The sequence below is a fragment of the Sphaeramia orbicularis genome, chromosome 18, assembly GCF_902148855.1.
Source record: "Sphaeramia orbicularis chromosome 18, fSphaOr1.1, whole genome shotgun sequence".
NCBI lineage: Eukaryota > Metazoa > Chordata > Actinopteri > Kurtiformes > Apogonidae > Sphaeramia > Sphaeramia orbicularis.
In genome coordinates, this window is record NC_043974.1 from 21853386 (window position 1) to 21869285 (window position 15900).

At 35.8% G+C, this 15900-nt stretch overlaps 1 protein-coding gene across 3 annotated transcripts; it reads right to left on the reverse strand.

Moving 5' to 3' along the window:
- Positions 1-4060: 4060 nt before the first annotated feature.
- Positions 4061-11315, reverse strand: LOC115438248 (cornifelin homolog A-like). 3 transcript variants are annotated; one of them, XM_030161694.1, is made up of 4 exons: positions 11221-11315; positions 9426-9542; positions 7043-7197; positions 4061-4657 (listed from the first exon to the last, which is right to left on the reverse strand). In XM_030161694.1, exons 2-4 carry the CDS (start codon positions 9529-9531, stop codon positions 4535-4537), a joined length of 384 nt encoding a protein of 127 aa, XP_030017554.1. In that variant the 5' UTR covers positions 9532-9542; positions 11221-11315; the 3' UTR covers positions 4061-4534. The 3 variants fall into 3 exon arrangements, with proteins under 3 accessions (XP_030017554.1, XP_030017555.1, XP_030017556.1); XM_030161695.1 differs by having other exon boundaries at positions 9426-9539; positions 11221-11282; XM_030161696.1 differs by having other exon boundaries at positions 9426-9543; positions 11213-11230.
- Between the last annotated feature and the right edge of the window lie 4585 nt (positions 11316-15900).

Below are 15900 nucleotides of genomic sequence, written 5' to 3' on the forward strand. Positions count from 1 at the left end.
AACAACGATCTTTACCAAATTTTACCCACAGATATTCCTAGGCCCTGGGACCAACCTATTAAATTTTGGGCCAAGTAGGCCAAAGTTCAAGGTCACAGCAAGGTCACAAAATCTCAATTTTTCCTATTTGTCATCATTAAGCAATTTTCGAAAATTCATAAAAAAATTCAAAACGACTCCGATTAGCCTCCAATTTGATACACCCGTAGCTTATAACAATATCTTAATCACATCATATCACAAAATTGTCCACATCCACTGTGGAATGTGGACTCTGTGGGCATTTCAATTTAACATTGAAAATCCCATTTACGACACATTTTTCATTATAACTCAACAAATATTGATTGGAATTTAATATAATTCGACATAGACATGACTGGAAACAAGCTTCAACTTTTCTGCTGTATGGAACAACCTTGACACTGTAAAATTTAAAAAGAAATAGTCGATTGACACATGCACACCGTTTAGGGTGCTTGGTGGAGGTTTGCGTTCTCTGAACACTTATTATTATTATTATAGTTCATCACACTGAACAAACTCCTCACTCCGTTACTTTTTCGGATTCTCACTTCAGTACCATGGATTCATGTCTTTTAAACTAAAATTAAAATGATATCAGTTTTATTTTTTGGATATAATGTACTCTCATATATTAAGAAACCTGTGGTATGCTAAATATTTACACCTTCCTTGAACTGAACTTGAACCTGCACTTCTTGGCATTTTTGAATAACTGCTGTGTATTTTTCCTCTGTTACTTTGTCGATGATACACTCATGTTTTTATTAAATATTTGGTAATTATTCCTTCATGGCATGTTAAAGTACTTGCTTAGCCCTACAATTTCAGCTATTATGGTAATATCTGACTAATGGAAATGTGTGCCTTCAGTTAAAATCCTGAAGTGTAAAACCCAAATATTGACTCACTGAGCAAATTTTGCTGTTAATTTTCAGTTTCTTGATGTGTGAAATCTTTGTATTGATGGTAGGGGGTTAACATGTAATAATTTTTTTTTTCCTGTTTTATGCAGGCAAGTAAAAGACCAATGGAATTTGTCTTCCATGGCGACAGTTCTCATATTAACCCTTACACTTCCATGCGCAAAAGACTTTTATTTTGCACAATTCAAATTAGCGTTGTTCACTGAAGCATGAAAACGGACCCAGGACACTGGTGTCAATCAAGGGAGAATTACATGGTCAATAAATATACAGGACTATATTTTCAAAACGTCTTCGCATTTTGGTTTTACGTTGTTTTTTCTGAGAGTCTACTTTTTTCTGATACACCCTGTAGATGTCACTAAATATCACACACTGAATCTTAAAAGCAGAAACCTGAAAGTAGGACAGTAGATGGATGATTGACTTGTAAGTATGCAAACAAAGCGGTAAATTTAGTCCAAGATGTTGGATAAAGTGACCAGAGATAACACAGATTAACAAAACAGAATGGAAAACAAACCCAAAAGCAATCTGATGTATCAAAGCAGAACGAGATTAGATGGTTTGCAGGAGATATTCACCTGAGACATGGTTTGATTTGATTATACTCTAAGGTCAGACTTGGATGTGACCTACTTGTACATATGTCGGTGTTTGGTACTTCAGTAGCCAATAGGAGCTACAGGAGGACGCTGATGAGTCGTTGCTATGGAGATTACTCAAATACGGAAGGTCTGAAAATGAAAACAGCTATTACTTTTACTCTCGCGGGACATTTTCTACATTCATTGCTCCTTTTCAAAGTTGATTTGAAGCTCAGATACCTGAACAAAGCTCCCTGTGGGACGCCTGCTGGTTCAGAAGCTTTCCTTCCTTCAATTGTTCTGTGTCATGATATGGTTCATTTAAATCCCCCTCTACGACGTTTACAGCAATTACTCAGCTTCTTGGCATTTTGTGCAACTTGGTGACGGCTGTTTACTATGAATCCAAACAGATTTTTGCTGGAGTTTCACATGAGACCAAATGTAGTGTTAATATAATCTGTGGGAGCGTCCGTTGAACTTCCTCTCGTGCATACTATCATTCATCTTCCTATTGTTTTCAAAGGATTTTTCTTTCTAAAAATGTAACCAAAACATCCACCTGATTTTGGCGCATTTGTGACATACACTACAAATATAATGTAAAGGATATTTCTTTTTTTTTTTTTTTTGTCGTTTTTGCCATTTGTAAATAAAACTATGTCTGGTCGTTAAAAAAAAATTTTTTCAATTCAGTTCACACACAAAAAAGTAAAAAGCGCTGTGGAAGAATCCCAACTGGAAAAAATAGCCCACAAATTAAAAATATCCTTAACTTTTAGAACTTTGGACTGTTACATGCCAGGAGAGTTATCGCTTTGAACAGGAAGAGCATGGAAACTCCTTCTATGAAGCAATGGATAAAAGAACTATCAGAGTGTATCGGACTGGAAAGACTGACTTACATTACCAAAGGAAAACTGGAGGAATTGTACAATTATGGGAACCTTATATGAACATTATGGTATCTGGAAAATAGGGACGTGTCATACAAATTATCATTGTTTAATTTTATTTAATTTTTTTATTATCATGACTGCTATATTTTAATATTTTTTATCATTATTGTTATTTTTATTTTTTTTTGCATACATGTACATGTTTATAAGAATATATGTGTGTTATTTATATATATATTTACATATCATTTGGTGCAAGTCTACGTGGTGTGAATGGGTGTGTGTATGAGTGTTTATGTTGTTTTGATTCATGTTTGTTTTGTATATCATTTGCTTTGTATACCTTTCAGCATAAAAGTTAACCCTTTCATGCATACTGGTCACTACAGTGGACAGTTATTCTACAGCTGTTCTCTTGTATATTCATGGGTTTTGTTGTTTTACTTTCATATCAGCCAACACAGTGGACACTTTTGCACCATCCCATAATAATACACTGAAGTTCATACCATTACTGTAACTTTGCTGTTCTTGATAAACCTGATCTGCACTAACATGTTTGAGTATAAATCAATTGCTAATAAAAATTGTGAATATGATAAAATGCTAGAAAACATCAGATTAGCTGCATTAAAAATGTTTTTATAGTTTTCACACAGTATATCACTTTCTGATATTGCATTCTTTGCTTCAAAAAATTGTGGACAGTTTTGGAACTCCATGAAAAATTATGAAGGTAGATTTCTTTGTTTATTGCTTTAACCAAAAAAATAAATAAATAAATAAAATAAAATAAAATAAAATATATATGTGTGTGTGTGTGTGTGTGTGTGTGTATACATATGTTTTTTTTTGTTTGTTGGGTTTTTTTTCCAATTAAAATTAACAAAAAAAAAATCAATTTTCTCAATCAAAGAAAAAAAAGTGTTCAAATGCAATTTTTTGGATCTTAAATATTTTTTAGCATTTGTCTTATTTTGTTATTTTACCAGTTAAGTCACCTAAACTTGCTTCATTTGACTTTTTTTTTCTAGTAATGGAATGAATCACAGTACATTTTACTATGCTACAAGTACAAACCATAAACAAATATTTTCAATGAAAAAAAAAAAAAATTCACTTCACTCAAAAAAAAAAAGCCAAAAAAAAAAAAAAACAACCCTCTTCAATCAAAGAAAAGTGTTCAAATGCAATTTTTGGATTTTATATATATATATATATATATATATATATATATATATATATATATATATATATATATATATATATATATATATATTGCATTCAACACTTTTCATTGATTGAAAAGGTTATTTTTTATTGCAATTTTTTTTTATTGAATTTTTTTTTTTATGGTTACAGCAATAAAGAAACAAATCTACCTTCATAAAAAATAGGTTCAATAAAAAAATGTCAATTGCACTGTTTTTTTAATGCCTAAAGAGGAATAAAAAAATCTCGAATAAGGTTCTCATAATTTATGCATGAAAGGGTTAAATACCAATAAAAATATTGTGAAAATAAAAAATCCTTAACTTTTTGTTTGTAGTGTATATATTTGTGCAGGACAAGCTTGATGAAATGTGTGTGTGGATTGTTATTGATAGAGCTCACCTGAGACTAGTCAACTTTGTTCTATTGCACTTGGATTTATTTAAATACATATACTGGAAATGGGAGTAAAAAGGTTACAAATTTCCAACTGTGACAATTAGGTGTGTTTGATAATTCAGGTATAAACAGGTAAATCATCAGTACAAAGTGGATATGATGAGTCAAAGTGACCCACTTTTGAAGCTTCTAGTAAATACTTATCATTTATAAAAACATAGAAAAGAATTACACAAGTAGTCCTGATCAGTACATCTGCGTTGTTTTGTTACTGAGGCAGCTTATCTCCTGCATGTCATTAGTGGATGCGTTGCTTTTCAAGACTTGTAATCAGCTGCCAAGTGGCATTCCTCAGAGGCAGACGTGCTTGGAACAGAACAGTAGTCATCCATTAATCCAAATAGCGTGAAAAACTCTGATCCCGGTGATGATGGCGATGACGCTGGTTCTGCTGTCATTGACGCAGTGATAACCTGTGCATGTAATCTTATTTCGATGCCATGTTGACGAAGGTGATGGGACTTTTTCGTGCTTTGATTTCTCGTGCTATCTGGCACCAGGTACAGGGCCCACAGAAGAAAGAATACACGCAGTCTTTGCAAATCGTACCCTGTTGAGAAATAAACCTGGTTATGAACTGTGGGAATGTGGGGACATGCAACACTTATGAAAAAAAAAAACTCATTTTCAGGAACAAGTTCAGTGCATGAATGTTCATCTGCCAGCTCCAGATGTGGGCTGTGATCGAACCGCAGAGATAAATCACCTTCAAAGTGGAACTAAGGAACATGATGTACTGTAGCTTTTTGCACTGACCATATATGCTGTTGTGTGAGCTGTTATATGTATTGTGACAAATGGCAAAACATTTTTAAAACCAATCAGTTGTCAGATATACACTCTCAAAAACAGAGGTATGAGATCAGAACATTTATGTACCTATAAGTACATTTTTTTTAAGAATGTTCTCTCAAAAGAACAATATTGCTCTTTAGGAGGCCAGAATTGCACCTTTAGACTATGAAAAAGGGTCCAAAGTTATGTAAAGTACAAATTTATACTATAAGGTACCCTGCAGCATTATTAAAAAATGTGTGTAGACCATGAGAATAGGCTATAGGCTAGGAGAACTGAACTGTAGGACTAATTATAGTTCAAACATTAGGCTTAACGCATTATTTATTATATATCATACTGTAATTACTCTATATTATATTTAATAATAATTTGTGTTTTACTTTAATAGCCCAATTAGCTCAATGATAATAGCCTAATAATTTATTTAGCTTATTAGAACCTCTGATTATTGCCATAATCTCTGTTTTATCAAGTTTTCATTCACACCTCCATGTCTTGATGTCGTAGCTTGCCTATGCTGTTTTTGTTTTTTGTTTTTTTCTCAATTACGCCACCGGTTGAAACTTTAAACATCATGGTATTATCAACTATATGAGAGTTTTCTTTCTATGTAAAGTACTTAAGGTACAAAAATGGATATATAGAGGGGGGGGGGGGGGGGGGCTGTGGGGGTTGTTGGATTGAATGTCTGTCATGCGCACTTCATTTTGTCCCACTGTAGCTTAATGTTGGTGTGTATGTTTAATCACAATCATCAGATCAAGTGGAAAAATATCTTACAAGAGTCCTGTAAAGTGTGTGTGTGTGTGTGTGGGGGGGCATACGTCTCAATTATTTTTTCTTCCATCATTCCAAAAATGTTTCCACGAGGGTGCAAAATGCATTCTCTGCGTGTTGTTTCATCATTGCGATGTCTCTTTCTTGCAACAATAACTGCAGCCATGTGTGCACAATTATGCATCCAAACCGTTTGCACCTCCCTTTGAGACATGTTAAAAATAGACGCAATTTGTATGAGTAAAATTGTTTTCGGGTTTGATAAATCACTTTGTGTGTGCTAAATTAATATATTTACATTTTCTCCTCCCAGCACAAGCACAGTTGTGTGTAAAGGCCCCATATTGCATATTCATTGTGACTAGGGGTGTAACGATTACTGGTATAACAATAAACCGTGGTAAAATTCCAGACGGTTAGTGTTACCGTTTAAATTCTAATTATCATGATAACCGTGTTTGATTACTGCACTTTTAGGGGAAAAAACCTTATGTAAAGATCTGCTTTTATGTCAACTATTTGTATATAGTTTTAATTTATTACAATTTTAATTTTCTATACCTAATATTTGGAACCAATATTCACTTTTAAAGTCTGTGAAAAGGTTTATTAAGCATCTATGTGTTATTTATGCAATACATTATTCACATTTTTCAAATTGGATTTTATATATTTTTTTGTGTTTTTTGTCCTTTTATGTTTTTATAGTAGGTTAAAGTGAAAAAATAATAGGCAGATGAAATAGATGAAGTTGTGCTGAAAAAACAGATCCCAGACATGGGTATAGTAAACATTTGTTTATATAGTATATAAAGACAAAATCAAAAGGACTGAAATACGGACAAAATACACTCACCACTAAGGGTTAATATTTGAATGTTTCTGCCAACAGAAGGTACATTGTACCAATTATTTTATTTGTTTTTTTTGTTGTTGTTGTTGTTTTTTTTTCAAAATACAACTTGGTTAAATTATTTCAGTGTGTGTATTAGTACTTTTTGAACATTTTGAACACAATTTCAACAATACCACGATAATAATGATAACTGTGATAATTTTGGACACATAACCGTGATAGGAAATTTTCATATCATTACATCCCTAATTGTGACAAATGTACTAACTGGATGCAGACACAACCCTTAGAGCGCACTGTTAGTACATCAGTTTGTACATTTTTTTTGTATGCAATGAGTTTGCACATGTTTTTATAAGCACAAATCTTTAGTAGATCTGGCCCTTTGTCTGTAGCCAAATCCTGTGAAATTGCCACAAGTGGATAAATGCATCGTTTCATTTTTTTTGTTTTGTTAGCTGTATTTATGCAACATGATCCCATCTAGATAGAAAGTCGTTTTACCTCAATGCCGTATCGCTGGCGCACTGACACCCTGAGGGCAGTGGTCATGGGAGGAATGGCTCCAAACGCGTCCAGCAGAGGTAAACATAGACACTCCCCAGCCTCACGAGCCGTGATACAGGTGAAGCAAGGAAGGCACCAAAAGGCAAGGCAACCTGCAATGCAAGCAACCAAATCAGTTGACACAATTCAAGACCAATATATTTATCACATAGAGTTGATGGAAGGACTGTGATGTTACCCATTTATTTTTTGTCATTTGGAGCTAGAAGTGACCATATTTGGACGATGCTGCAGGGCTGCAAAGGATCCCAGCATTTTGTGAAAGGGAATGGGTGAGCTAATGCAAAAGCTGATCTGACAGAGACAGTAAAGTGGGAAACTTCATCAAGCATTTGCATCATGTTTATCCCATAAAGACCCAGTCCTACTTTTGTGGCAGTTCCCAAATATTTTTTTTTTTTCTCTAAATATAACGGTTATTAAGTGATTTAACACCATTTATTATAAAAATAATGCTGCCTATTTTGCATTTTACCAGAGGAAATCATCTATTTTCCAATATTTAATTTGCTAAAACCTCAGATTAAAATTGTTATTGTATCAAAAACACAGAAAACTGAAGAAAAAGTGACATTTTCAGTAAAACATGGAATTAACTGAACATAAAACAAGTGTCTCCAGTCCATCCACTGCAATTTGTCAACCTCCATGGGTTTTACTGGTGAATCAATGTTGTAGAAGACGACAGTGTTTCCACGTTCACTATGAAGCCTCTGAACGTCCAAATGGGTCATATCTGATGACCATCATGAAAAGATGACAAACTGCATTTTACACCAATTATTTGCATTTATTAATAGGATTAGTGGTTCAACAGGTATTAAACAGTTATATGAGAAGATGATTTTGGTCAGTGGTGGATGTTTTGGGTCTTTATGAGTTAATTCAATAAACAGAAGCATGGAAGTTAATTTCGGAGGTTAGCAACTGCCTGACAATTAAAGTTGTATTCACCCTAAAAATCTTATTATTAGGCCAATAATTTGGAGACTGACCACCCAAACTTTTTTTTTTCTTCTTTTTTCTTAACTTGTCTTGTCCAGCATCATAACAGCTGAATGGTAGTCTGGCTGCCTTTTGGTGCTTTGCCAAGGGAAACTTCATAAAGTACAGGGTGACCCAAAAAAACGGGAATTTTTGAAGTGCGTATTGGCAGACATGAGCAAGTGGCAGCACTGCGAGACAGTGACCTTGAGCAAGTAAACACACCCCCATTTTATTAACCACTGGTGGCTATGCGAGAATTGTTCGGTAACCGTGTGATCTCAAGATTTGGTAATGTTCCCTGGCCCCCTAGCTCGCCAGATTTGTCCGTTTGTGATGTTTTCTTGTGGGGCTATCTCAAGAGTAAAGTGTACACGACTCGACCAAGAACTCTGGATGAGTTAAAACAGAGAATTCAGGATGAAATTCACAGTATCCCAGCTGAGATGTTGCAGCGGTCAATGAGGAATCTCAACAGCAGATTTCAAGAATGCATTCGTACAGGAGGACGCCATCTACAGGAAGTAATTTTTAAAAAATGAAAATTCCATCATTGTTTCTTAAATGGCATATTTTAAGGTTTCAATTACTATGAATAAAATATTTTTCTTCCATCACTCTTGGTTTTATTGGATTGTTAAAAAGTTACCATTTTTTTGTGTCACCTGTATATGAAGCTCCCCTTGATATTCTTCCATCTTTATTATGAGTTTTGTTGAACCACATTTCGATACTGGACCTGACATGGGGGAGGGGGGGTTGAAGGGGCGAGAGCAAGAGAGAAGAAGGTGGCGAAGACCCTCACATGAAAGTATCAACAATACAAACAGTAACAGCCATGGTGATCATTATAATGGTAACAATAACTACAACCAGAACTGAGTGAACTGGGCAGAAGAGAGAGAAAAACCACCCAAACTTTTAAAAGGTGTAGCGAATCAGATGGATGACACCAGAATGACTCCTGAGAAAATGAGTCATTGTAAGTCTAGAAACCAGAATTTAGTCAACATCACCTTCGGAAGCAGCCAATGAGGTCAAAAAAATTCCAGAGGTACACATTTTTGTAGGGCACTTGAGGGATTAAGAAGATTGTTATCACATGGTATGAATGCTCAAGTAAATTTACCACACACTGATATGTAGTTTGATTTCTGTTTGCATTCCTGAGCACGGATCAGTCTAAAACATAATCAGCGTGTTTTCAGTTTCACACAGGGAGGTTTTTTTGTTTTTTTTTTTTGTCTCGGCATGCATCTTCAGGAGTTGCATGTCATGGCTCGCTCCTTTAAATATGTATCCCCGGTCAACCCACTCAAAAACAGATATGGCTTACACTGGGGCAGGTCTTGGAGGCAGTCGCAGATGCCAGACGTCCACTCATTGGATACTGTAGTCTGGATGAAAGGTCTGGGCTGGGTCATGACTGTCTTATCTGCCATGGCAACAACTTCTGAAGAAAAAAGACATTTCAGCTGAAAAACCACACGTGTAAACCTAACAAGAAACATGTATGGCTTTGATTGTGTTATCGTATACGGAAAAGATCATTCATTTGTTCATTATCTGAACCCACTTTATCCTCACTAGGGTCACGGGGGGGGGGGGGGTCACTGGACCCTACCCCTACTTATGGGCGAAGGTGGGGTACACCCTGAACGAGTCGCCAGTTCATCACAGGGCTGACATATAGAGACAAACAACCAGTCACTGTCACATTCTATGGGCAATTTAGATTAACTAATTAACCTATCAGTGCATGTCTTTGGATGGTGGGAGGATGCACCCGTACCTGGAGAGAACCCACAAAGACATGAGGAGAACATACAAACTCCACACAGGAAGGTCCCACCCCCATCGACTGGTGTTAGAATCGAACCCAGGACCTTCTGAGGCACAAGAGCTAACCACTGTAACACCATGTTGCCCGGAAAAGATCATTTTCAAAAAATGTAGGTTTAGGAGCCAAGAAAGCTAAAATGACGGAAAAACAGACGGAACCGGAAGTGGACGTACGCATCCACTTCTGTTTTTCAAGTAATTTTATTCATTAATTTCATTTGTTCATTAATGAACTTGCATGCTAGATGTGCTTAGGCATTAGATAATCTACTTGTGAAAGACTGTATCACTGTGGATGAAATTTTGTAAAATGTCCTAAAATCACTTGAAAAACAGAAGTGAATGCCTACATCCATGTCTAGTTACGTCTGTTTTTCCATCATTTTGGCTTTCTTAACTCCTAAACCTACATTTTTTTGAAATAATATGGTCTTTTACATATATGCTATATAACGTCATAATGTCATAAATTCACAACCTACTGTTTCCATGATGGAAACAATATGTCGCAAATTTATGTCGTTATGATGTTAAGAGGTTAACCCCTTAACGCCACCAGTCATAAATTTGCGACATACTGTTTCTATCACGGAAACAGCTGAGATAGTGTATACTGTATATTCCCCCAATGACGGTTTGAGCATATTCAACATGTTCCTAGGAACCTTTTTCAAGCACTTGTTTATCATCGGATCGGTCGGTGATGAACCTACATCTAGCTAATTATGACACACGTAAAAGTGGATCAATTTTTGTATATAAGTTAAGTTGTGACAAAAAATTAAAAAAAATACTCACTAGTTCATTGTGTGCTTCTACAGCATATATATTAAAGTAGACTACATATGATGAATATTTTTAAAGTTATTTGTATGTTTTTGTTTGTAACATGTTAGCGACATGCGGCTATAATGAAACAGTACTAGCTGATTATATTTAGAAGGCCTTCATCATATTGGTCTGTATGTGGAACCAAGAAAATGCCTCAGACTGGAAAATGTGTTTTTTTATCTTTATTGCCTGTTGTTGCAAATATGCAACAAACCCAACACTCTATCTATTTTATGTGCGACAGTTAATTTGGCATCTACTTGAAAGTAAAAACAAATAATTTTCTAATATACTTGTATGTAAATTCAGGTATTAAGGGGTTAAAGAAACACATTTAAATGTAGTGTTCAAAAAAAGTGATTAAAAAATCTAGATTTAAATGTATATTCCGCCCTCTTTCCTTTCAAAGGTCAGTATTATTTTGATTACTTTAAGTGTCGATGGTTGGATGGTCTTACCTGTCCTGTCCTGTGTTGGAGACAATGTGGGTCAGATGTTGTAAAGTCAGCTGATGAACTTGCAGAGCTCCAGGGCGTCTTATAGTGAACCCATCAGGACAGTGAACGTGACAACACAACTAAATACGTACGTCACTGACTGGTCTGTCCAGTCTGAGGTGTTCCAACAATTTCCACTGGCAGACATCAGATTATCAGTGTCTTGCACCACTTTAATCTAAAAAGGTCATCAGTGACACAGACCATACACTGACTGCATGCAAGTCGTATCAGACACGGCACGGGACAACAATAAATAGTTTTAAAGTATTTTTTGTTGAATCTATTTACATGCTGTGCATTTACATTCTTTTAAATGTTCTACTCCCACAATTTATAGAAGGAGATTAAACTGAAGGAATTGGTTAATTACATTCAAAGTCATTCTAAATCCAGGTTTCTCAGCCTTTTTTGAACCACGACCCACTTATGGCATCATGAACCTACTGGCGCCCCCCATGCCCCAAAAAAATTGTGGGACCAGGGGTGGGTGGGGTGGGTGGGGTGGGCGGTGTAATTGTAAAAGTAACATGACGGACCTGTGTGTGGAGGATGTAGTGGTTTACATAGCTCTGCAGATAAAGCTGTGACAAAGTGAAAGTCAGCTCCCCTCATCTGATCATTGACTACCTGCCCCCCACCCCCACCCCCTGGAAAACAAACTTGAGATTGATGGGGCAGCAATATGTTGAACGAAATGCAAAGTGATCTATGTTGTTTTACATTTACATTTATGCATTTGGCAGATGCTTTTTTCCAAACCGACTTACAGGGGAAAACCAATCAAATCAATCAATCAATCAAATTTTATTCATACAGCGCCAAATCACAACAAAAGTTATCATGACACTTTACATATAGAGTTGGTCAAAACCAAACTCTAAGCCAATTTACAGAAACCCAACAGATGTACAAGAGTAGTCACTAACGCACACGCATGACGATGTCACTCGCAACCCCCCCATGTGCTCACCCCCCCCCCCCCCAGGACAGTGTCCGCACCCCCAGTTGAGAACCTCTGTTTTAAATAACTGGAAAAGGATCAATGTTGGTGATTACACTGGGTTACAAAAAAATGTTTTTTGCAAGTTGTCTAGGTTTTTTCAACTGAATTAGGACCATTTTGCACCGCTAAATCCAAAAATGACATCTGTTTTTCTCAATCAGGTCAGGTTTTTTTTTTTGTTAATTTGATTTTGAAAATTTTGATCTTCTCACCAAATTGATTACATTTTTGTGGCTTTATCAGTTGATTTTTTTTATATAGTTCTCACCCAAAATAGGTTTTAAGAGAAAAAATATCATTTTCTAACAGGATTCCTGTTAGGTACAATGGTGTATTCACCGCAGATGTAGCAGAATACGTCAGGTTTATTTTTGCAAGATCTTCTAGTCGAAGCCATTTCATTCACCTGTAATATTAAAAAAAAACATTAATCATAAATTGACTTGAAATTGTCCACAATACAACGTCGTAGGTCCGCAGGAGGCTTGTCACTACCCAACTTCAGGCTGTATCACTGGGCTTTTACACTACGACCATTGGTCACCTGGTTTAACAGTTCAGTGGATGTGGCTTGGCGGTTTTTGGAAGAATCTTTGGCATACCCATTAAAGTTACAGGAAGTATTATTTGCAAACACTCCTCTGAAGAAATGCCGGGCACTGTACGGTCCCATCTTATCTCACACCATCGCAGTATGGCGCTCTGTAGAGAAAGCATGTGGAATTACATCTAATTGGAATCCTTATTCCCCCATCTTCAATAATGAAGGTACTCTGATTGATAAATGCTCTATTAAACAAGCTCAGTGTAGACAGTGGTTCGATAAAGGTGTACGTTCCCTTGGTGATATATTCCATGAAAATGGCCTGCTCTCATTTGAGGATCTATGTGTTAAGTTTAACTTGCAGCGCTCCACTTTCTTTTTCTTTCTGCAGTTAAGATCAGCCATGAAAGCCTATGGGGTACCTTGGCAGGTTCCGCTGAAAAATCATCCTCTCCTTAGGTTTTTTAATGGTACCAGTGGACTAAAAGGTGTAATTTCTAAGCTGTATGTTTATATTCTAGAAATGATTTATGTTCCTTTACACTTGGATTCTTGTTGGCAAACGGATGTCCCTAATATTCCACAAGATTTTGACTGGAAAGCAGTATGGGACTCTGTATTACACTCGTCTAAGAACCCCGATCACCAACAGATTCATCTGAACTTTATTCATAGGACCTACATGACACCTCATAAACTCTACAATATGAAGCTGAAGGCTGACCCAAATTGTTCTGTCTGTCATACAGGCTCATTAGGTACCTATTTTCACATGGTGTGGGAGTGCCCAGGTGTGGCATATTTCTGGGAGGTGGTGAGGAATAGTCTGTCTAATTTGTTGTCGTGTGATATCCCTCTTTCGCCTTTGGTTTTGATCCTCAATGATATGTCTCAGCTGAAATGTCGTAAAATGCAAGAAAGAGTCTTTTGGCTGGCTTGACTGCGGCTAAGAAGATGCTAGCCACAAGATGGAAACCTCCACACTCTTTGTCTCACCGTCAGTGGGTACTAACATTTATCGATGTGGCCTACTTGGAATTATCCACAGCGCGGATGCATAATGCCAAGGAAGAAACTATCGAGCTCTGGAATCGAACTGTGTCTGATCTTAAAGCCCTTTTGGTATGAGGCGTGCGTGTGTTTGTCGTATTCTTGTGTTTTGTTGTATGATTGTATGTTATATTATTTTGTCATGTGAAGATGCAAATTTTTGTAATTAATGTCCTGGACCTTGTTTGTTTGTTTGTTTTAGGTTGTTAATTTAGTTTTTATATTATAAAAATCAATAAATATTTGATCACAAAAAAAAAAAAAAATCATAAATTGGCAAAAGTAAAATCTTCAGAACTCGTTGATTGCAAGAAATATGAAAGAATTTTGTATCATATGATGTGAAAATGCCCATAAATGTAAGCAAAAATGTTAAAAAGCCAATATGTAGCATAGTTCAGAAAGTTGACCTGATTGAGCAAAATGAATGTGATTTTTGGATTCAGCACACCAAAATGATCCTAAATCAGCTCAGAAAACTTAAACAATAAATTTGTTGTTGACCAGTGTTATTGATGTTTTTTTATTTGTAGGTTCTTAGTTTAGTGATTTATGTATTGTGTTAGAACTGACTTTTATTGTGTTTCACGTGTATTTTATTTACCTATATAAGATTTAAAGTATAGCTGTGATTTCTGTTTTGTGTAACTTCTGCTGCTGCTTCTTTTGGCCAGGATACTTTTGAAAAAGAGATTTTTAATATCAATAAGCTTTTTTTTTTTTTTTTTTTTTTAACTTATGATTTACTGGACACATAGACATTCAACACACAGTCATAAGACTTGGATTGTAAATACTGAAAAGACAACAGACTGAAGTATCACATCAGATAGGTTCATACCAACAAGTTTACACACAGACAAAATGAAAACAACATGAAACAGAGCAGAACAAAACAGAAATAAGACAAAACAAAAACTATTTGTTTGTGTGTATGTGTGTGTGTGTGTGTGTGTGTGTGTGTGTGTGGTGGTGGTGGTGGTGGTGGTGGTGGGGGGGGGGTGGCTTGCTCTTTTGGTTCGGAACAATATGGAGCCTTAAATTCTAAGTTCTATCCTCCATTCTATAAAGTCCCCATACATACGGTCTTTCCATGGTTGGAGTGTTGGAACATTTGGTGTCACAGTTGACAGTGGTACCTGTAACTGCTGCTGCCAGGAGAATTTGAAGTAGATAAATATTATCTGTGCTTTCAACGCCCTCAGGAATGGCTCCTAGCAGGGCGTGCAAGGGTTCCTTAGGTATGTGTACTCTGAACATGTCAAATAATGCGGCATAGATGTCATCCCAGGTCACTTTGAGAGCTTCAGTGCAGATCTCTTCCCAATTTTCTGAAGAAATGTCTGACTGAAATCCTCTTTCCCATTTTGATTTAATATAAAAAGTATCGTGTGTTGATACCCCACCCTCCCCTTTGCCACCGTATGTAATATTTTGTAGATCTGCCACTGAGTCATGGGTATGTTTTCCAAAATGAGAGCTTTACTCTACTCAAAAAACTTTTTTTGGGCTCTTGTCTTTTTTTTATAGTGGATAATTTTTTAGGTTGTTCTCTTTTTTTCTTATAGTGGATAATTTTTCAGGCTGTTCTCTTTTTTTTTCTTATAGTGGATAATTTTTTGGTTCTCTTTTTTTTCTTATAGTGGATAATTTTTCGGGCTAGTGGATAATTTTTTGGGTTGTTCTCTTTTTTTTTTCTTATAGTGGATAATTTTTCGGGCTGTTCTCTGTTTTTTTCTTATAGTGGATCATTTTTCGGGCTGTTCTCTTTTTTTTCTTATAGTGGATAATTTTTCGGGCTGTTCTCTTTTTTTTTCTCATAGTGGATAATTTTTTGGGTTGTTCTCTTTTTTTCTTATAGTGGATAATTTTTTGGGTTGTTCTCTTTTTTTTCTTATTGTGGATAATTTTTTGGGCTAGTGGATAATTTTTCGGGCTGTTCTCTTATTTTCTTACAGTGGATAATTTTTCGGGCTGTTCTCTTATTTTCTTATAGTGGATAATTTTTTGGGCTGTTCTCTTTTTATTTCTTATAGTGGAT